General features: G+C 50.9%; 2 protein-coding genes across 3 annotated transcripts in view; one reads left to right on the plus strand and one right to left on the minus strand.

The window, feature by feature from the left end:
* Nucleotides 1-21,367, plus strand: part of LOC310708448 (carboxyl-terminal PDZ ligand of neuronal nitric oxide synthase protein-like) — a 78,163-nt gene that overhangs the window by 54,666 nt on the left and 2,130 nt on the right. The window contains exons 9-11 of one of the 2 annotated variants that reach the window (XM_083506812.1): nucleotides 375-540; nucleotides 2,681-2,833; nucleotides 19,212-19,503. In XM_083506812.1, the coding sequence (XP_083362938.1) occupies nucleotides 375-540; nucleotides 2,681-2,833; nucleotides 19,212-19,503 (611 nt within the window). Of the gene's footprint in view, nucleotides 1-374; nucleotides 541-2,680; nucleotides 7,502-19,211; nucleotides 19,504-21,367 lie in introns of those variants that run through there. The other variant, XM_083506813.1, reaches the window with a different exon arrangement.
* On the minus strand, nucleotides 13,877-15,614 carry SPATA46 (spermatogenesis associated 46). Its single transcript, XM_083506879.1, has 2 exons — nucleotides 15,390-15,614; nucleotides 13,877-14,506 (listed from the first exon to the last, which is right to left on the minus strand). The coding sequence occupies exons 1-2, from the start codon at nucleotides 15,493-15,495 to the stop codon at nucleotides 13,986-13,988; spliced, it is 627 nt and encodes a 208-aa protein (XP_083363005.1). The 5' UTR covers nucleotides 15,496-15,614; the 3' UTR covers nucleotides 13,877-13,985.

The raw sequence follows: 21,367 nt of genomic DNA on the forward strand, positions 1-21,367 counted from the left end.
ACAGTTCAAAAGCACGTCAAAGTGCAAGTAGATAAATAGGTACCGCTCTGGCGGGAAGGTAAACGGCGTTTCCGTGCGCTGCTCTGGTTTGCCAGAAGCGGCTTAGTCATGCTGGCCACATGACCCGGAAGCTGTACACTGGCTCCCTCGGCCAGTAAAGCGAGATGAGTGCTGCAACCCCAGAGTCGTCCGCGACTGGACCTAATGGTCAGGGGTCCCTTTACCTTTACCTTTAGCAGATTTGTGACGGCCTAGCAAGTGTGTGCCTACATGGGTGCAGAGTGTCTTCCGAGAAGATTTCCCTTTGCTTCCTTCCCCGCTTGCTCTGAGCCTCTGCTTCTCACCTGAGTCTTCCTTTATCTCTGTTCCTGCAGGTGCACTTGTTGAAGGACCAGCTGGCAACAGAGGCCGCTGCCCGCCTTGAGGCCCAAGCCCGAGTGCACCAGCTCCTGCTGCAGAATAAAGACCTCCTGAACCATATTTCGCTTCTGGTGAAGCAGGTGCAAGAACTAGAGGCAAAGCTGTTGGGATCCAACCCCAGTAAGAGCTCCTTCTCCATATTCCTCCTCCCTTGTCATTCTTCTGCTTCTCCTTAACGCTTAGAGCAAGCTTTTCATCTGACAGTTGCTCTTCCGCCTTTGTGCTTACCATCGCAGTGACGCTGCGAGCAGGGGCAGAGGAAGGGGGGTGCTGTGGGGGCGGGCCGCCCCGGGTGTCACCACTGAGGGGGGTGACAAAAGGCCGGGTGGCACTCACCGTGGGGCCTGCAACACGCCTGAGCCACCTGTCTCTCCCGGAAGTGACACGATGGCCTGGGCGCCCGCAGGCTCCACTCTGCCCCAAACAGTCTGCCCGCTGCCTCCCCCTCATGTATAGGGCAACTGAGTAGGAGGAGGCAGACTTCTCGAGGCCCCACAGAGTATCCTGCTCGGGCTTGCCCCACCCCACGGGCAGCTGCCCCCCCCCAGCATAGCTGTCAACCGTCCCTTATTTGGTGGGAGACTCCCTTATCCCAGTGCCGTGTCCCGCTGCTATCCTGGATTGATGGTGTCCCTTAAATTTCCCGGGTTTCACACTCGCCCGGCAAGCAGCGGCTCAGGGTCCTCCGCCGTGAGAGAGCACGCGCATGAGCTGCCGCATCTCCGTCTCTCCCTTTTCCCCCTCAGCGGCGCGTTGTGAGGAGGCGGGTGGTGGCGGGTGGGCAGGCAGCCCCTCTCTTGCGAGACTTCCGCTGCGCTGCCAGGGGAAGCTGGAGGCAGCTGAGGAGGCGGCCTGAGGGAGGAGGAAGAGGAGGGGATGAGGAGGGACGCAGAAGGGCGGCGCTTCAGCGGCCACTGCGGCGCCGCAACCGCCTCATGGTGGGCGAGAGTCTCTCTTTCTTCCTCCCTCCCTCCCTCTCTCTCGGGCGGGGAAGGGCTGATGGAACTCCTTGCACCAGGATGATGGCAGCCCCGACGTGCATAAACTAAGCAAAATCCCTTATTTTGGCTGCTGGTCCCTTATTTTCAAATCTGTAAGTTGACAGCTATGGCCCCTAGGCGCAGGGCACACGCGCCACCCCAGGCGCCCAATCGGCTTGCTCCGCCGCTGACTGTGAGGCAAGGATTTTCCCCAATCTGTTCATTAAAATATTTATATATTGTTTTCCCGGTTGCTAAAAGCAGTTTGCAGGGGAATCAAAGCTAAACAAATCAGAACGCGTAAGCAAAATCCCACATTAAGATGTCACCCAAAATCCTACCTAAAGAAACATGTATTTTCTAGCCCATATAAAATGAAAATGTGGGGTTAGCCTGTACCAATAGAGGGAGTCTGTAAAGCACCAAGAAGGGTGGTGTTCTCAAATAGTGACTGTCCGGCTGACTTGACTTTCACAAGCCTCATGGGACATTCTCACCAGCTCCCCGAAGGTGGCCATGGGAGGGACATATTCTCTCCATTGGGCAAGATTCTCCCATGTTTCAGGCTCTCACGCCATGGACCCAGCTGCATGCTATTTCCCTTGTGTTGGACAGTCTCCTCCACTTGGCTGCCCCAACTCTAGATCATTAATGAACAAGTTAAGAAGCACAGGTCCCAATCCCGATCCTTGGGGAAACTCCAATTTCTACACCCCTCTGTAGGGAGAACTGTCAATTTCCCCCCTGCTCTATATTTTCTGTTGCTTAGCCAGTTGCTGACCACAGGTGGCGCTGTGGTCTAAACCACTGAGCCTCTTGGGCTTGTCGATCAGAAGGTCAGCGGTTCGAATCCCCACGACAGAGTGAGCACCCGTTGCTCTGTCCCAGCTCCTGCCAACCTAGCAGTTCGAAAGCACATCAAAGTGCAAGTAGATAAATAGGTACCGCTGCAGCAGAAGGTAAATGGCATTTCCGTGCGCTCTGGTTTCCGCCACAGTGTCCTGTTATGCCAGAAGTGGTTTAGTCCTGCTGGCCACATGACCCAGAAAGCTGTCTGTGACAAACGCCGGCTTCCTCGGCCTGAAAGCTTGATGAGCACTGCAACCCGATAGTCGCCTTTGACTGGACTTAACCGTCCAGGGGTCCTTTTACCTTTGTTTACCTTTTTTTACATGACATTTGCTGCCAGCCTAGAGGATCTCCGGCCTGAGCCTCCCTCTCTCCCATCAGGCAGACTGGATCATTGGCGTGACGCTGCTTCTTCTCTCTTTGTCTTTCAGGAGGCTCTCGAGACAGCTTGCTGGAAATCACCTTCCGCCCCGGCGGGCTGCCCGTTCTGTGTGACCCCAGCACCCCTCTGCCCGAAGACACTCGCCCCCTCCAGCTCCACCCCAGCTTCTCCAACGCTGCCAACTCTCTGGCCAGCCCCTTAGGTAGGAGTGACTGCCTGGCGAAGCTGGAATGTTTCTGCTTCCTCCCAGGCGACGGCCCTCCCTTGGGCAGCTTGGAGCTCCTCAAGTTCCGTGAGTCGGGGATCAGCTCCGAGTTCGAGTCCAACACGGACGACAGCGAGGAGTGGGACTCGTGGGGCCAGGAGGCCTCGCTCCGTCTGCTCAGTGTCCTCAACAAGCAGGGCCTGGGAGATAGCTTGGAAGAAGAGGTTGCCATTTAAGAGGAGGCAGAGATCTCAGGCCCGTGGCAAGCGACGGGGAGGAGAGCGAGTGGGGGGCTCAGGCCTCCTTGCAAACAGGCCGGAGAAAGCCTGCTTCTTTGTTTTTCTGTGTCTTGGTACCTGGAAGTCAGGAGTAGGGTGGCGGTTTTCCTCCTGAAGGCAAGAGCCGCTTTCCGGGGCGCCCAAAGGTCTCAGGAATTGTTTTCATTTATTTATATATGTATTTTAATGCCATATTGCACCACCAAAAAGGGATACTGGGTGCAAATGACAGCATCTTGAGGATCCTCAACTTTCTTTTAGAAAAGCTAAAAAGGTGTCAGCAGTTCCTGGTGAAACCTTAAAAAGCCAGCAGTGAGAGTGTGCCAAGGTTGCCAGTGTCCAGGTGTCGCTTCATAACACTCCCCCCCCCCAAAAGACCTATTAGACGCTGGATAAATTATGCAAATTAGCAAGGACCTGCAAGTTGGCCTCCTTTGCATCATGCATACAGGTGGCAGAATTCAGAGGGGCCTTTTGTGTACCTAGTGGGTTAGATTCGGCTACTGAGTCGCATCCGCAAAAGCCCTGCAGGGGGATTTCCCCTCCTCCTCCCTTGCTGCCTCCTGTACTTAGGATAATCCCTAGTCAGCTTCCAGACAGGACCAATAGCCTTACGTTTCTGCAAACCTCTGAAAGAAACAGTTCGATTATGACAGGGGTTGTCTGTGGGTAAATGATCGAACCTTGGTTGGAATTGGTATTAGAACTGTGGGCCTGATAACTTCTCCTACAGTTTTTGAACACCGTTGAAATTCTTGACACGGCAGCCTCAGTTCCAGACGCTCAAGTCGTCCTCTTTTGTCGTAACTCTGGCACCTTAGTCCCCCGAGCGTATAACTGCAGGAACGCAGGAGCGGTTCCTTATGGAAGCAACTCCACAAAAGAGGCTTGTGTGTCTGAAAGCTCAGGCTGCCTCTGCGTTCGTCCCAAAAATCTCCTAGACAAGTCAGAGCTACAGTTGGGCACAGGAAACGTTAGAATTTCTTTGTCTAAACTCAGAAAACGGCTCAGTTCTTTCTAAGCAAGTGTGTGGAATAGATGTTTGAGAGGCAGAGCAAAGAGTATGTATGTTCCTCTCTAGCTTGGATTTGAATCTGAGCCAGGGAAGAACTTTTGGGGGGGTTACAATGTGTATTTTGTATGGAGGCAAGCGTTATATACACTTTGCTGTATTTGTTCTCTGAGATGCACTCAGGCAATGCTTGGAGTCATCGGTAGTTAAGCGTTCCATTGGCTCCATGTTGTGATTGTCCTTTGGGAAGCAGCATCTCAGCCCTGGCCTTCCATTGGCCAGATTGTTTTCCCCACGTGAGACGTGGCCTTTCCTGCCCTGCTTTCTCTTTTGTGGCTTTCTGAGGGATAGGGCGAGCGGCGTACTGCAAGCAAGAGGTCCAGACTTTTTAGTTTTAACTTAAGACACAAAAGAATCCTAAAGGAGCTTCTGTGTTCAGAATAGGTAAAGGTAAAGGGACCCCTGACCATTAGGTCCAGTCGTGGCCGACTTTGGGGTTGCGGCGCTCATCTCGCTTTATTGGGTGAGGGAGCCGGCGTACAGCTTCCGGGTCATGTGGCCAGCATGACTAAGCCGCTTCTGGCAAACCAGAGCAGCACACGGAAACGCCATTTACCTTCCCGCCAGAGCGGTACCTATTTATCTACTTGCACTTGGACGTGCTTTCGAACTGCTAGGTTGGCAGGAGCTGGGACTGAGCAACGGGAGCTCACCCCGTCACGGGGATTCGAACCGCTGACCTTCTGATCGGCAAGTCCTAGGCTCTGTGGTTTAACCCACAGCACCACCCGCGTCCCTGCAAAATGGACTTCTCACTTTCAGGGAGCTGTTGAGTAAAACAACAGGGCGGTTTCTTAAGGGTCCCTGCGCAGCATAAACCGAACTAGAACTCAGGCGTGCAAGACAGCAAGACAGCATTTCACTCTCGGAGGACTGGCCCATATTATAACAGGCAGCTAGAAGAAGCACCAGTGCCCCTCTTCCTTCCAGCTCTTGCCCTGACCAGAAGCTGCAGCAAATGTGGTGCAGAGATCCCTGCTGCCCTCTTAATATTGCCCTGAAGAAGCATCATGTGCTCAGAAACATTATGGGGCTGTTGGGCTTTTGCTCAGTTTGACCTTTCCTTAGGTGTTTCCATAGCTTGAATTTTGTTCTATTTTCCTGCTACCGCTGCAGACTTTGCCATTATTTAATTTGCAGGCTGTTGCCTAGGTTTGTGAGGAACGATTGCTTCCGGCCTTCCCTGTTGGGGAGCATAAGGAAGATTTACAATTAATATTGGAGGAACTGCAACGATGAACAGGGAGAGGGGGAGATACAACTGCACAGGGAGGCATGTTGCATTTAACTGCTGTGCAGTTCTTATTTAAGCAAATTGGATTTTTAAATAATAATAAAAATTCCATGGGTGATTTTTATGCAAAACTACTGAAGATAGAATTTGGGGGTGCAGTTTTCACATAGCATCCACAGGAATCCACCTGTGTCTGCAAGACAAGACCTTTCTTTTGCGGTTGCTCTCCACCCTTTCCTTCCACCCCTGGTTCAGAGAAAGCAATGCAAATGTGATAAGCCATTGAACAAGCTGTATCCCTTCCCCTCTCTTGCGCAGCTTCAGCAAAGCTTTCTTGGTTTCCTGTGGCATATCCTGTGGAGGGAGGGAGCCCTCAAGCTACTGTTTCCTGGTCTGGATCTCACAGGAAACCGTGGCTTAGGAAAGCAAGTGAACTTTCCTGCAAGAGGGAAGCGGCACATGGCTCTCTTAGGTTGAGAAGCCACGGTTTATCTGACCTGGGTTGTTACATCTGCAGCTAGTTTAAGTCTACCGCTTAAGACCCAGTGTGGTGTAGTGGTTAAGAGCGGTGGACTCGTAATCTGGTGAACCGGGTTCGCTTCCCGCTCCTCCACATGCACCTGCTGGGTGACCTTGGGCCAGTCACACTTCTCTGAAGTCTCTCAGCCTCACTCACCTCACAGAGTGTTTGTTGTGGGGGAGGAAGGGAAAGGAGATCGTGAGCCGTTTTGAGACTCCGTAGGGTAGTGATAAAGCAGGATATCAAATCCAAACTCTTCTTCTCTTCTTAACCCGGCGAGTTTGAAGCCAAATTATCTCCCCTGAGGAAGTCAGGCCCATTGTTTGCCCAGCAGCTTGGGCTTTCAGGGAAGCAGTTCAGGGAGAAAGTGCCTTTGGGGTGAATTGAGAGGGAGGGCTTAGTCCTGCTGGTCTTGTTCAGGAAGAGGAAGGGAGCATCCGAGATACTTCTGTGTTATGGCAAGAGCAATGAAGCGGCTGGGCTGCTGCTCTCAACCTAGGTCAGGCCCTGATATCCCAAGACTTTGCTGAAGACGGGAGAGGGCATGAACATGGGAAGGGGGTGAGCTGGACTGTGCCAAATGAATGCTTTTCGAGATGGAATGAGTGTGTGTCGGTTGTAAGGGCAGGAAAGCGCCTGGCATGGAGCAGCCAGGGCAGAGGTGCCAGCATGCCCAGCAACACTGGCAGATGCCTCAGGCAAGATAATACAATTTGAAAAGGAAGGCACCTGATCGCAGTTCATGGGGCAGATCTCTCACAGCAGCCCAGACTGCTTAGAGCAAACTAAGTAGGCAAACTAAGGCCCAATCACTTTCTAAATCCGGCCCACGGGCGGTCCGGGAACCAGTGTGTTTTTACATGAGTAGAATGTGTCCTTCTACAGTGGTACCTCGGGTTACATATGCTTCAGGTTACAGACTCCGCTAACCCAGAAATAGTACCTCGGGTTAAGAACTTTGCTTCAGGATGAGAACAGAAATCGTGCTCCGGCGGCGCGGCGGCAGCAGGAGGCCCCATTAGCTAAAGTGGTGCTTCAGGTTAAGAACAGTTTCAGGTTAAGAACAGACCTCCGGAATGAATTAAGTACTTAACCCGAGGTACCACCTGAGGTACCACTGTATTTAAAATGCACCTCTGGGTTATTTGGTGAGCCTGCCTGGTGTTTTTACATGAGTAGAATGAGTGCTTTTATTTAAAATGCATCACTGGGTTATTTGTGGGGAATTTGTTCAATTTCCCCCCCCCCTCCAAAATATAGTCCAGCCCAACACAAGATCTGAGGGGCAGTGGACTGGCCCCCTCCTGAAAAAGTTTGCTGACCCCTGGCTTAGAGGGACTCTCAGAGGAAGGCCTTTCCCCATCTCCTGGCATTCCACAGATGGTTCCTTCATAAAGCCTCTTGGGAGTTTCCTCTGCATTTTTCCTTTCGTTCTCTCCTTTTGCAAAAAGCAGTGGATGTTATGGAATTTCTTTCTCTGTAAGTGCACTTAAGCCCCGGCCGGTGGTGTTAGAGCTTCTTGGCTATTGCTAAATAAATCTTCCTTATTTCTAAAGCTGAACTGTCGTCTCTGCTTCCTTTGCTTTCCTTGTATCTTTTCACACTTCCCTCCTTTCTTCTCAATCACCTCGAGTGTTATAGGAAAGATGGCTGGTTTGTTCAGGGTTCCTTACAAGGATAGCATAGTAACCTTTAGTTAGAAAACAGTGACCCATATTTAACACCCTGAGTCTGGAAAAGAGAAAAGGTCATGTGAAAATCTGTGGCTAACACTGGCAGGTCCCAAGGCAGGGTAAAGGTAAAGGGACCCCTGACCATTAGGTCCAGTCGTGACCGACTCTGGGGTTGTGACACTCATCTCGCTTTATTGGCCGAGGGAGCCGGCATACAGCTTCCAGGTCATGTGGCCAGCATGACTAAGCCGCTTCTGGCAAACCAGAGCAGCACACAGAAACACCGTTTACCTTCCCGCCAGAGCGGTACCTATTTATCTACTTGCACTTTGATGTGCTTTCGAACTGCTAGGTTAGCAGGAGCAGGGACCGAGCAACGGGAGCTCACCCCATCACGGGGATTCAAACCGCCGACCTTCTGATCAGCAAGTCCTAGGCTCTGTGGTTTAACCCACAGCGCCACCCACGTCCCAAGGCAGGTTGTGCACAACCAAAGACTGTTTGAAGAGACCAAGTCCTATATTCCACCTCTCCCCCAATAGAACAATGGTTTGCAGAGAACAGCTGTGCCAGACAGGCATTGCACCGGTGCTGCCAGACGGTCAGACCTTATGGGGCAGAAGGTTAGGGTGGAAAGCATCAACCCTGGTGGCATCTTAGCAGTCTAAACCTCTGGCACTCCCAAGTCTCATGTTGCATCATCAGCCAAGGAAAAAGAACCACAAACCTTTCCACTAGTGAGTCAGGGCTTTCCGTCCCACATTTTCTAGAAGCAGGTCTTTATTATTATTAATATTATTATTATTAATACCCCACCCATCTGGCTGAGTCTCCCCAGCCACTCTGGGCTGCTCCCAATCAAATGTTAAAAACAGTACAGCATTAAATATTAAAAACTTCCCTGAACAGGGCTGCCTTCAGATGTCTTTTAAAGATAGGATAGCTGCTTATTTCCTTCACATCTGAAGGGAGGGTGTTCCACAGGGTGGGTGCCACTACCGAGAAGGCCCTCTGTCTGGTTCCCTGTAACCTCACTTCTCGCAATGAGGGAACTGCCAGAAGGCTCTCGACGCTGGATCTCAGTGTCCGGGCTGAACAATGGGGGTGAAGACGCTCCTTCAGGTATTCTGGACCAAGGCCGTTTAGGGCTTTAAAAGTCAGCACTAACACTTTGAATTGAGCTCAGAAACGTACTGGGAGCCAATGCAGATCTCTCAGGACCGGTGTTATGTGGTCTTGGCGGGCACTCCCAGTCACCAGTCTAGCTGCCACATTCTGGATTAATTGCAGTTTCCAGGTTACCTTCAAAGGTAGCCCCACATAGAGTGCATTGCAGTAGTCCAAGCGGGAGATAAGTAGAGCATGCACCACTCTGGCGAGGCAGTCTGTGGGCAGGTAGGGTCTCAGCCTGCGTACCAGGTGGAGCTGGTAGACAGCTGCCCTGAATACAGAATTGACCTGTGCCTCCATGGACCGCTGTGAGTCCAAAATGACTCCCAGGCTGCGCACCTGGTCCTTCAGGGGCACAGTTACCCCATTCAGGACCAGGGAGTTCCCCACACCCGCCCACCCCCGTCCCCCAAAAACTGTACTTCTGTCTCAATCTCAACCTCAATCTGTTAGCTGCCATCCATCCTCCAACCGCCTCCAGGCACTCACACAGCACCTTCACCGCGTTCACTGGTTCTGATTTAAAGGAGAGGTAGAGCTAGGCCTGTGCTTTCCAGGTCCAAGCCTGAGCACTCCCGCTCCCCCACCCACTGCAAAAGCACGCTTTTTAATGCTGAATTGGAACAAATGGAAATTTGGGGTTTCCCCAGATTGCTGTTTGCTCCAATCTAGCAGTAAAGAGCAGCTTTTTGCAAGGCAAGTGCTGAGGAGAGGGGGCTCGGACGCAGTGCAGGCCTGTACCTAGAAATGCGGCGCAAAAGAAAGTCTGGATGAGCCCTCGGGCAGCTGTCCCGGACGAGAGTGCGCCATGAGGCGTGCAGTAAAGTTAATGGTGTGTGCCATCCGGAATTATGGTGCTTGGGCTGTTCCCAACATCCTCACCAAATGGTCTGGGAGCTGTCCTGATTGTTCTTCTTTCCTTAGCAAAATGCACAACCGCCTCTACGACCTTGCACTCCTAGGTGGGGAAACCCTGTGAAAAGGCCACACTCGGAGGGCTACTGTAAGTAGCCGGAATGTTGTGCCTTTGAGACCCTGGCTGACCGGTGAAAATTCAGCACAGTGATCCAAGAGCATTAATAAAAGCTGCTGTCGAAGGACATCAGTTGATCCATTTCCCGCAGTACGTAGGAAGCGCTTTGCATGTGTCTGAGGAGTAGCTGTGGGAAAGCTGTTGCAACTAGCACTCCCGCAGAGGCTCTGAGGAACAGCAAAGGGAAAGAGACACTGGGAGGAAAAACCAGGAACCAAAACAGCCTTTTAAATGATGGCATGAGAGGGTCAGGCCACCCTACTTAGCCCAGCTGCCGGAACAACATGGTCTTCGTCTGCTGATGGAGGAACAACGAGGAAGGAGCCAGTTTGGCTCCTCTAGGTAGGGAGTTCCGAAGTTGGCACCACCGAGAAGGCCCTTCTCTCCCGCAGCCCCACCAAGCGTGCCTGCGAAGGTCTAGGGACAGAAAGAAGGGCCTTCCCCAAAGATCTCAGAGCCCAGGAAGGTTCATATGGGGAATTAGAGTCCTTCGCACAACCTGGGCCTAAACCAGACTCTACGCAGACATTGCTCCTTCACACCGGGGGCAGGGGCGAGGAGACAGACCTGGCTGGGCCGTGTTCCCCCTCGTGTGGAGGAACTCTGCCCCATCTCTCAGGGTATAGGCACAGAATCCATTCCCCCACACCTGCCAAATGTGAGGGTGATAGCAGGGCGTTTCCCCCCTACACTAAATGGTCCCTGTGCCCCTTTAATATTTCTCCATAGGTAAACTGCTCCTGTCCCCTGATTAATGTAATTGCAACACTTTTTCCCGAAACACCTAAACCCTTTGGAGATGCTGCAACCAGGACTAAGACTGAACTGGAAGTGACCCCATACCTTTCCTTTCTAGGAGAACCCCGGACCGGGCTGGCTGGGGCAGATGGGAGTTGGGGGCCCAAGAATGTGGAGGGAGGCACCAGATTGGCTACCCGATTTATAGACCTCCCACCACCCCCATTTTACCACCTCAGTATACAAAGTCAACAGTCTCATTGAGCATTCCTCCATGAGCCAGAGTGGTGTAGTGGTTAAGAGCAGTGGACTCGTAATCTGGTGAACCGGGTTTGCTTCCACACTGCTCCACATGCAGCTGCTGGGTGACCCTGGGCCAGTCACACTTCTCTGAAGTCTCTCAGCCCCACTCACCTCACAGAGTGTTTGTTGTGGGGGAGGAAGGGAAAAGATTGTTAGCCACTTTTCGATTCCTTAGGGTAGTGATAAAACGGGATATCAAATCCAAACTCTTCTTCTTGACTTTTTCCTAGTCACTTGCAAAGCTTACATTTGAAGTTAGGGAGTGAAGCCTCAATGTCTGGGGCCTGCCCACTGGATCTCAATTTTCATTTTGTTTTCCGTACACCATGTTTGTAGCAGCTCTGAAAGGACCATCTGTTTGGATTTTCACTATTTTAGTAAATAACTCAGTGTCCTCTTCAAACCTGGCCACCTTGCTGCTCACCCCATTTCTAGGTCATTTAAGAATAAATCAAATAGCATCACTCTCAGGACAGACCCTTCTTCTGTTGTGGAATTTTATCAATTTATAACTGCTGTCTCTGTCTTCTTTCTTAACCTTTTAAGGATAATTAATGCTGGCCCAATCCAGGGAACATTTCCAAAATGATACTTTGGAGGTTCCATCCTATATCCAGCAACCCAGAATTTTCTTCCAAACCCTCCACAGCCACTGACTTCTCCTTGGGTAAAGCATATGATTTCTCCACTTTCTGTGCCCCTGCATTAGATAATTAGATAGATAGATAATTTATTACAGTGAAAGACCAGGTGCCCCAGCGTTGTTTCTCACTAAGTGTCTGTCCTCCTTCCCATTGCCATACAATCCTTTTACACCAGACATGTTCTAAATCAGGCATGTCCAACAGGTAGATCTACCAATAGATCACTGAACGTCTGAGGTAGATCACTGGCCGATCACTGGCTCCCCCCAAAGAAGCTCAACAACTTTGGCTCCCCTAGAAAAACCTCAACTTTTGTGCCCTGCACCCTTAAAAACGGGCTTTCCTCCTCTTCCTTCCCCAAAAAACAACTTTTCTTCCTTAAAAAAGCTCAGCAACTTTGACCTGAACCCCCCAAAAGGGGAGTAGATCACTGCCAGTTTTTAACTCTGTGAGTAGATCGCACTCATGGGAGTTGGCTACCCGTGTTTTAAATAAAGTACTCTGTGCCTGTCATCTAGGCTACCAGCCAGGTCCATAACAAATTATGCAGCTGACCCAGTTTATTTTTCTGCTATCTTCCCACTTCTCCTGCCTGATACTTCCCACTTCTCTTGCCTGATTCTAAAACGTGTTTCGTAAGCTGGATGTGAGGGCACCTTTCTGATAGCCAGCCTTAAACACTTGCCACAAATGCACCTTCCTGCTGATTCTGCTGTGGCGTCTGCTCCAAGCCTCTTCCAGAGTTATTGATGGTACAGGGCTGGGGTTGAGGAAGGTACGGAATGAAGCATGCATGTGTAGTGTAGCGTGTAGCCAGGCCTACTCTACTCCCACAATGAGGGCAGGCGAAGGGCCAGTTGAAGGCCAAAGCCCCCTGAAGTGGCACAGAAGAGCTGCAGTCAGTCCTCCCCTGTCTCATGTGCAGACATGCCTTTGATGCCTCTGTGGCCTGTAGGATGAATCTGCTGCCTCGGCATGTCTCCAGCTGGAGCGACTGCCCTTCCATGGCAGCCAGGCGCCCTGAAGGTGCCAGGAAGAGGCTCCTGGCATGGTTCTAGCCAGCCTTGCCAGCCTCGTGTGCCTTGGTACCGTGCCAGAGAAACACAGGAGCCTTAGTAAACAGCCACCAGCCGAGCGGCGGTGATGCTTCGGGGCAGGCAAGCCGAGTTGCAGACAGACCTCAGCCAACACCAGAGTTTGTTAGCAATGTCTAGGCAACACGATGACCACGTACAGACGCAATAGACAATATTTATTGAATTCCTTCAAACCATAACAAGTACAAAATGAAATATTTCGTCTCAAAGTCTCTGAAATTCTTTAAATGAAGCGAGGTACCAGGCTTTGTACGATGAAAGACAAGCTGTGAAGCGTTTTGTATTTAGCAAATATGATGTCCAACACCGGACAGTGATTCCGGGTATTGATTACTGTTTGGTAGAATTCTTTGTCAGCGTGGTGGGAGGATGTAGAATTGCATTCTACATTATTACATGAGCACTGTTCCACAGCATTTGATATTTTCATTTACATAAAAAGGTAAAGGGACCCCTGACCATTAGGTCCAGTCGTGGCCGACTCTGGGGTTGCAGCGCTCATCTTGCTTTATTGGCAGAGGGAGCTGGCGTACAGCTTCCAGGTCATGTGGCCAGCATGACTAAGCTGCTTCTGGCGAACCAGAGCAGCGCAAGGAAACGCCGTTTACCTTTCTGCCAGAGCGGTATCTATTTATCTACTTGCACTTTGACGTGCTTTCGAACTGCTAGGTTGGCAGGATCAGGGACCAAGCAACGGGAGCTCACCCTGTCGCGGGGATTCAAACCGCCGACCTTCTGATCAGCAAGTCCTAGGCTCTGTGGTTTAACCCACAGCACCACCCACGTCCCTTTCATTTACATACTTTCATTCAAAATAAGATGGATTTATGAAGCAATTCTATATCCTCCCACCACGCTGACGAAGAATTCTACAAAACAGTAGTCAATATTACTGTCCAGTGTTGGGCATCATATTCGCTGAATACACAAAGCTTCACAGCTTGTCTTTCATCGTACAAAGTCTGGTGACTCGCTTCCTTCAAAGATTTTCAGAGACTTTGAGACTAAAGATTTCATTTTGTACTTGTTATGGTTTGAAGGAATTCTATAAAGATTGTCTATTGCATATGTACACGGTCATCGTGTTGCCTAGACATTGCTGACGTTCTCTTTGCAACACAGGGGTTTGTTTGGTTACTTATTGAGGCACCAAAGTTTGAGCAGCATCAACTGTGGAAATAACCATGAGGGGCAAGCTCAGGGAGGAGGAGATCTGAGAAAGAGGCTTCTCCCTTTTGGGAACAGAGACCCCAGGCGAGGAAGGGAGCGGGGCTGCGGTGGAACAACGAGCTTGCTCTAAGCGGCATCAATAACTTGCTTTATTTTGGGGCTGCGGGGGAGAGGATGGGCGCCCGGTGGCTGTGGCGCCTCTCGCAGACGGACATTGCTATTTGAGCATTTTGTGGCTGCCCGCTGGGTGATTACTGAGGCGCCATTTGCGCTCCTTCCCCCACAGGGCTTTGAGCTTGTGGTAATAGACCTGGCAGCTGAAGCCCTCCTGAGCTCCGCGTTTGATGTGGGCCTTGAGCGAGCGCAAAGTCGGGAACATTCGGCAGCAGGCCACACATTGGCACCCATGCGGGGGCCGTGACTTGGAAGCCAAGAGGATGTCCTGGGAAGTAATGCAGTCCCTGGCCTTCCTGCTGCTGCCGCCGCTGCCGCTCTCTTGGGGATATGTTTTCTCCTGGGAGCCGGACGAAGAGGAGCCACTGTCCATGTCTCCGGCAGGCCCAGTGTCGGCTGGGGCTTCTAGGCTGTTGCCTCCCAGTGTCCCTGGGAAACCACAGGAGTCGGTTTGGCTGTCTTGGTCCATGCACACAAAGTAGCTGTAGGGGGAATACCAGGGGCGGTAGATGGTGCAGTTCTGCTGCGGAGGCTCCCCGCTCTGCAATTCCGCGAGGAGGCAATCTGGCAAAAGAAAAGGGGGAGTGAGCCTTGTGCCTTTCTCAGACATGGCCAGCACCGTGTGATGGTTGATGTGGTAAGCTAAAAGGTAAAGGCAGTGGTGGAGTGAGCCGATCAGGCGCCTAGGGCGGCATGTGTGACCTGTGCCCAGAAGCAGGGCCACCCACCCGTGGGGTGGGGCCAGCTGGGGCCGGACGCTCCGCAAGGCCTCCAAGGAATCTGCCTTCCTCCTCCCACTCAGCTGCCCTACAGCTGAGGGTGCGGTGGCGGGCGGGCTGATTGGGGCAGCACGGAGCCTGTGGGTGCGCTGCAGGCCCCGTGGTGAGTGCCACCTGGCATTTTGTCACCCCCTCGGTGTTGACACCTGGGGTGACCCGCCCCCACCGCACCCTCTTCCTCCGACCCTAGGTAAAAGACCCCTGGATGGTTAAGTCCAGCGAAAGACGACTATGGGGTTGCGGCGCTCATCTCGCTTTCAGGCCGAGGGAGCCGGCGTTTGTCCACTGGCAGCTTTCCGGTTCGTGTGGCCAGCAGGACTAAACTGCATCTGGCACAACGGGACACCGTGACGGAAACCAGAGCGCACGGAAACACCGTTTACCTTCCCGCCACAGCGGTACCTAGGTTGGCAGGAGCTGGGCCAGAGCAACGGGACTTCACACTGTTGCGGGGATTCGAACTGCCAACCTTCTGATCGGCAAGCCCAAGAGGCTCGGTGGTTTAGACCACAGCGCCACCCGCGTCCCATGCATTCCTATACTACCACAGGCTAGGTTCCTCCTCATCCTTCTACCCCATTTCACATTTCATTCAGAAAACATTTGCTTCTGTTCAAACTGTTCCGGGGGTACTTTTTCCTGGCGCTCCCCCCTCCTCCACAGCTCACCTGGCAAGCTGCTTTTGTGCACAGGGCATGTTAAGTCAGGTACACTCTTCAGGGCAAAGCTGGGGAGACGTGGCCCAGAGATTGTCAAGAGGGAAAAATTTTCCATGTCCTCTCAGACACTCCTTCACTAAAAGTTCCCATTTGTGGTGCAAAGCTTTCTCCGGGCAAAGGACCAGGTAGCCAGCTGGCCTTGTGACATCATCTCCTGACCTAACAAACAGCGACTGCTGGCACCTGGGCATGACTTTGTAGAGGCTGCTGTCTGGCAAGGGCAAGTTGTGGGGGAAGCCTTTCTATGTGGGTCTCGTGCTGAATCTTCCTCGAGGGGAGAGATGCATAGGACAGGCTACACAGACGCAAACGAAAGTGGTTCTGTGTCCTTCGTGAAGTATCTCAGCCCCATCGTCCTAATTTACCGCCTCTAACGAGAAAGGCAGCAATCGGTGGATTAAAATGAGACACAGGCTCTGAGCTCAGGCTCAGGAAACAAAAGCAGAGGAGCGTAAGGCAGGAGGATTTGCCAGGAAAGTCTCAACTAAAGAGATGCCTTGCGATAATTTTTTTAATGAAGTGATGAAGTGGCTTAATCACGGATGAGAAGAGTATTACAAAAACAATATGGTATAACCAGGGAGAAGGGGAAGGAGGCAAAAACTGAGGTAAAAATGTTTGGCTTGGCAAGTAGATTTAAGTCAGAATGTGGAAGGAGAGAGGAAAAGAGTGGAGAATTAGAGAAGAGACACTTAAAAGATAATGAGAGCTTGAAGCAGATCTGAAATGAAAAAAGGAGTCGAAGGGAAGAGGAGAAACGTGATCACAATGACATGCGCTCTAAAGGAGACCGTTGGCCAAATTTTGAATAGGAGTAAGCAAAAGAGGGAAATGGTCAAGGTGAGGTGTGAGGAAGTTCAAGAGAGTTTGAGAATACTCATGAAGAGGGTAAAGAAACGATGGAAGAAGGCTAATGGGAAATATTTCCATCTGGAGAGATGGAAACCAACATGCCGAAATGGAATGAGGGTAAGAAGTGCCAAAACACAACCAGCCGAGTGAACTGAAAAGGGAAGAGGAAATTAACCAAATGGAGAGAGAAAAGGGCGAGTAAATGAATCGCTAGTGAAGAGTAGATTAAAGCAACTTGAAATGGAGTAAATTGTCGTTGGCATCCATTTGTCTCGAGAGAAAATGGGGTGCGCCTCGGGGGGGGTGAAGTCAAACCACTGTGTTAGCAGCACCAAAATGATCTCCAGGGTGCAAGCCTCGGCAGTGGTATGTGAAGGTCCCAAACAACAACACCTACCTCTTGGCCTCACCAATGCATAGCTGTCAACTTATAGATTTGAAAATAAGGGACCAGCAGCCTCGAAAAGAAGGGATCAGCAGCCAAAATAAGGGATTTTGACTTAGCTTATGCATAAATCCAGCACTCATGGAGCCATGCTGCTTTTGCTGCCACTGACTGTGTTTTGCAGGGGGTTGGACTAGATGATCCTAAGGGTCTACAACTCCCACCAAAGAAGAGGGGCAGACAAAACTGATGAACGACGTCGAGATGGCAAAGCTTACAAGAAGAATTAGAAACCTCTTTCATAAAGAATGGGGAAAGTTTATCATTTAGTTGAAAAGCTGTTGTAAAGAGTTACATACACTGGTAGGATTGGCAGAAAACTTGTAGTAAAAATTTGAACTATGGATGGACAAATGATTTATAAAAATAGAGTCATGAAAGGGATGCAGAGGGGGAAATCACTACATTAAGATGATGCACTAGTTTTGAGGGGATGCTGAGCAGCACGTCGGGGCTGCTGTCGTCCTGGTGCGAGGAGTTCCATCGGCCCTTTCCCGCCTGGGAGGGAGGAAGAGAGACTCTCGCCCATGCCGCCCGTGAGCCCGGCATGAGGCGGTTGCGGCGCCGCCGCGGCTGCTGAAGCACCGCCCTTCTGCGTCCCTCCCCATCCCCTCCTCTTCTTCCTCCCTCAGGCCGCCTCCTCAGCCACCGCTGCCGCCTCCAGCTTCCCATAGCAGTGCGGCGGAAGTCTTGCAAGAGAGGGGCTGCCTGCCTGCCCGCTGCCACCTGTCTCCTCATGACGCGCCCTGAGGGGGGAAAGGGAGAGACGGAGACGCGGCAGCTCATGCGCACGCTCTCTCGAGGCGGAGGACCCTGAGCCACTGCTTCCCTCTCGAGCCGGGCGGGCATGAAACCCGGGAAATTTAAGGGACATCATCAATCCAGGACAGCAGCGGCACACGGCGCTGGGATAAGGGAGTTTCCCGCCAAATAAGAGACGGTTGACAGCTATGCACCAATGGGGTCCAAAGGAAAGCAGAGATTTATAAGCCTGCTTCCTAAGGAAACAGGAAAGCCTATGTACCAGAAGTGTCCTAGGACATAAAACTGGGAAAGTAAGTATGGGCTTTTTAATTAGCTGAACAGAGTTTCTGCCCTTTGGGGATCTTGGTTTCTTAAATGCACACCTTCCCCTTCCTTGTGTCTCTGGTGAGAAAAGCCAATCATGCCTTTCTTCCTTTGGTAACTGAGACAGCGATGGCCCTTTCTAGACTGGGGGAGCCTCGCCACAGCCATCCACGCAGTGATAATCTCCATGTTGGATCGCTGCAGTCCGCTCTATCTGGGGCCCAGAAAAGCTGCACTTGGTGAAAAATACAGCGATGTGGCTACTCACTGGGGCAGAATATTATGATCACGTTATATGTCTTGCTGAAAAAATTGCATCGGCTTCCAGTTAGCTTCCGGCTCAGTTCAAAGGGCTGGTGTTAGTTATAGGCTCTTGAGACCAGTATAGCTTAAAGTTGTCTCACCCCTGATAACCATGTTCCTCAAGAGAAGGCCTCCTGTAGATACCGATTCACTAGGAGGTCCGTCCCATGCCGTGTTAGAATTGGGATTCTCTCTTACGCTATGTTTCAGGCAACCACCATCTCGGTTATCATTTCGGCATCTATTGAAGAACTCACTTTTTCCTTTTTAAAAATATTTTTTATTCGTTTTCAATTACAATCCAATGATAGCCTCATTATAACAATGCCAAATTATAACACAATTACTAATACCAATCATTCAGGTACCAAATTATATCATTTAGGTAGCCCCCGCATGCTAGATATGATGGTTTGATGATTTAATTTATTTCTGCGTTTATCTTATTAATTTCAATTACACTCCGGTCAAAATAATCCATTATAAAATAATTATGATGTTAACAGCATCCATTCATATTGACACATTAAGTGGTTTATAAAAACTACAAGTAAGGCAGTCAAATTATATTCATGTGCTTCCTGTGTGTGGCAATTATTCTGTCTGTGGTGTTTCTTCCAGTCCTTGTAAAATATTATGTCTACCTTTTCCCAGTTGTTGCTGTTCTCCATCATGCCTTGGGCGGAGCTAATATCCCATTTTTGTTTCAGAAATTCTCCATTGCTCTATCGCGTACTTCATTGCTTTGCAACTTTAACAGCGGCTGCAAAACTCCCACTGTCCCAATAAATAACTTGCTTTTGCCATCTTTTCCTCTCAGCCTGGGAAGGAGAGTGATTTGAAGAACTCGCTTTTCCAACAAGCCTCTCAACGGAAGATTTTCATCCCAGCTTGTGTTTATATTGGACTTGAAGTTGTTTTAAAATATGCTTTGGTTATTGATGCACATAGATTAAATCGCCTTGTGTTCTATGGGAAGAAATTCATTCATTAAATAGATAACAAATGCACATGAAAAACAATTGGTCAGGCTAGGCTGGGTGAAGAGGGATTTTCCTGGCAACTGTCCCACTCACACGGGTGCCATTTTGTTTCTTTTCTAGTTGACCAAAATACGTTTGAGAATTCAAACACTACCGCTGCAACAAAGCTGCCGGCTGCCAAATCGGTCTCCCTTCACCCCAGATCCTCCCCCCGTGTGAGCCCTCGAGGCCCCCCCGAGTGGGTGGGGGGCAGCCAGCACTTGAAGAACCTGAGCAAGACGGTGGGTGCGAAAGTCAACGACTTGCTACGCAGGAAAGAGACCAGCAACCACAGCAGCTTTGGGGTGACCGAAGTGAATGAACGTGCTGGGGCCGCTCTCTCCTGTGGGCAAGGCCAGGACCAGGAGGAATGGTAAGTGGGCTCCATAATAATAATAATAATAATAATAATAATAATAATAATAATAATAATTTTTTATTTGTACCCCGCCCATCTGGCTGGGTTTCCCCAGCCACTCTGGGTGGCTTCCACAAAGACCAAAAATACACTAAGATGTCACACATTAAAAACTTCCCTGAACAGGGCTGCCTTCAGATGTCTTCTGAATGTCAGGTAGTTGTTTATCTCTTTGACATCTGGTGGGAGGGCGTTCCACAGGGCGGGTGCCACCACCAAGAAGGCTCTCTGCCTGCTTCCCTGTAGCTTTGCTTCTCGCAATGAGGGAACCACCAGAAGGCCCTCAGCACTGGACCTCAGCGTCTGGGCAGAACGATGGGGGTGGAGACGCTCCTTCAGGTATACTGGGCTGAGGCCATTTAGAGCTTTAAAGGTCAGCACCAACACTTTGAATTGTGCTCAGAAACGTACTGGGAGCCAATGTAGGTCTTTCAAGACAGGTGTTATGTGGTCTCGGCAGCCGCCCCCAGTCACCAGTCTAGCTGCCACATTCTGGATTAGTTGTAGTTTCCGGGTCATCTTCAAAGTTAGCCCCACGTAGAGCTCCATAGCCATTAGTGGTCACTACTGTGTGCGGCTTCCGCAGGTCACGGATATAGGAATTTGGGACTTTACCTGAGGCCCCCCCCCCCACTGCCAGAGGACACGGGTGACACTGTGGTCTAAACCACCTGCGCTCAGAGCCTGTGTCTCATTTTAATCCACCGATTGTTGCTTTTCTCGTTAGAGGCAGTAAATTAGGACAATGGGGCTGAGATACTTCGCGAAGGACACAGAACCACTTTCGATTGCATTTGTGTAGCCTGTCCTACGCATCTCTCCCCTTGAGGAGGATTCAGCACGAGACCCACATAGAAAGGCTTCCCCCACAACTTGCCCTTGCCAGACAGCAGCCTCCACAAAGTCATGCCCAGGTGCCAGCAGTCGCTGTTTGTTAGGTCAGGAGATGATGTCACAAGGCCAGCTGGCTACCTGGTCCTTTGCCCGGAGAAAGCTTTGCACCACAAATGGGAACTTTTAGTGAAGGAGTGTCTGAGAGGACATGGAAAATTTTTCCCTCTTGACAATCTCTGGGCCACGTCTCCCCAGCTTTGCCCTGAAGAGTGTACCTGACTTAACATGCCCTGTGCACAAAAGCAGCTTGCCAGGTGAGCTGGGGAGGAGGGGGGAGTGCCGGGAAAAAGTACCCCCGGAACAGTTTGAACAGAAGCAAATGTTTTCTGAATGAAATGCGAAATGGGGTAGAAGGATGAGGAGGAACCTAGCCTGTGGTAGTATAGGAATGCATGGGATGCGGGTGGCGCTGTGGTCTAAACCACCGAGCTACTTGGCTTGCCGATCGGAAGGTTGGCAGTTCAAATCCCCGCAACAGTGTGAGCTCCTGCCAACCTAACAGTTCAAAAGCATGCCAACGTAAGTAGATAAATAGGTACCTCTGTGGCGGGATGGTAAACGGCATTTCTGTGCGCTCTGGTTTCCATCATGGTGTCCTGTTGCGCCAGAAGCGGTTTACTCCTGCTGGCCACACGACCCGGAAACTGCCAGTGAACAAACGCAGCTACCTCCGCCATAGTCGCCTTTGACTGGACTTAACTGTCCAGGGCAGGCATAGGCCAACTCGGCCCTCCAGATGTTTTGGGACTACAGCTCCCATTATCCCTAGCTAACAGGACCAGTGGTCAGGGATGATGGGATTGTAGTCCCAAAACGTCTGGAGGGCCGAGTTGGCCTATGTCTGGTCCAGGGGTACCTTAACCTTTTTGCTGTGCTGCGCTGGGGGGGCTGGAGTTGGAATCGTGACAACATCTGAACTTCCAAA

Source organism: Podarcis liolepis (assembly GCF_965112155.1).
Source record: "Podarcis liolepis genome assembly, chromosome: 6".
In the NCBI taxonomy this organism is placed as follows: Eukaryota; Metazoa; Chordata; class Lepidosauria; order Squamata; family Lacertidae; genus Podarcis; species Podarcis liolepis.

Bases quoted from the DNA above. Each gene is read 5' to 3' on its own strand.
- SPATA46 (XM_083506879.1), bottom strand. From the start codon at position 15,495: ATGGAAAATTTTTCCCTCTTGACAATCTCTGGGCCACGTCTCCCCAGC. The intron at 14,507-15,389 runs GTGAGCTGTGGA...TTCTTTTGCCAG, and splicing joins GCACAAAAGCAGCTTGCCAG to ATTGCCTCCTCGCGGAATTG.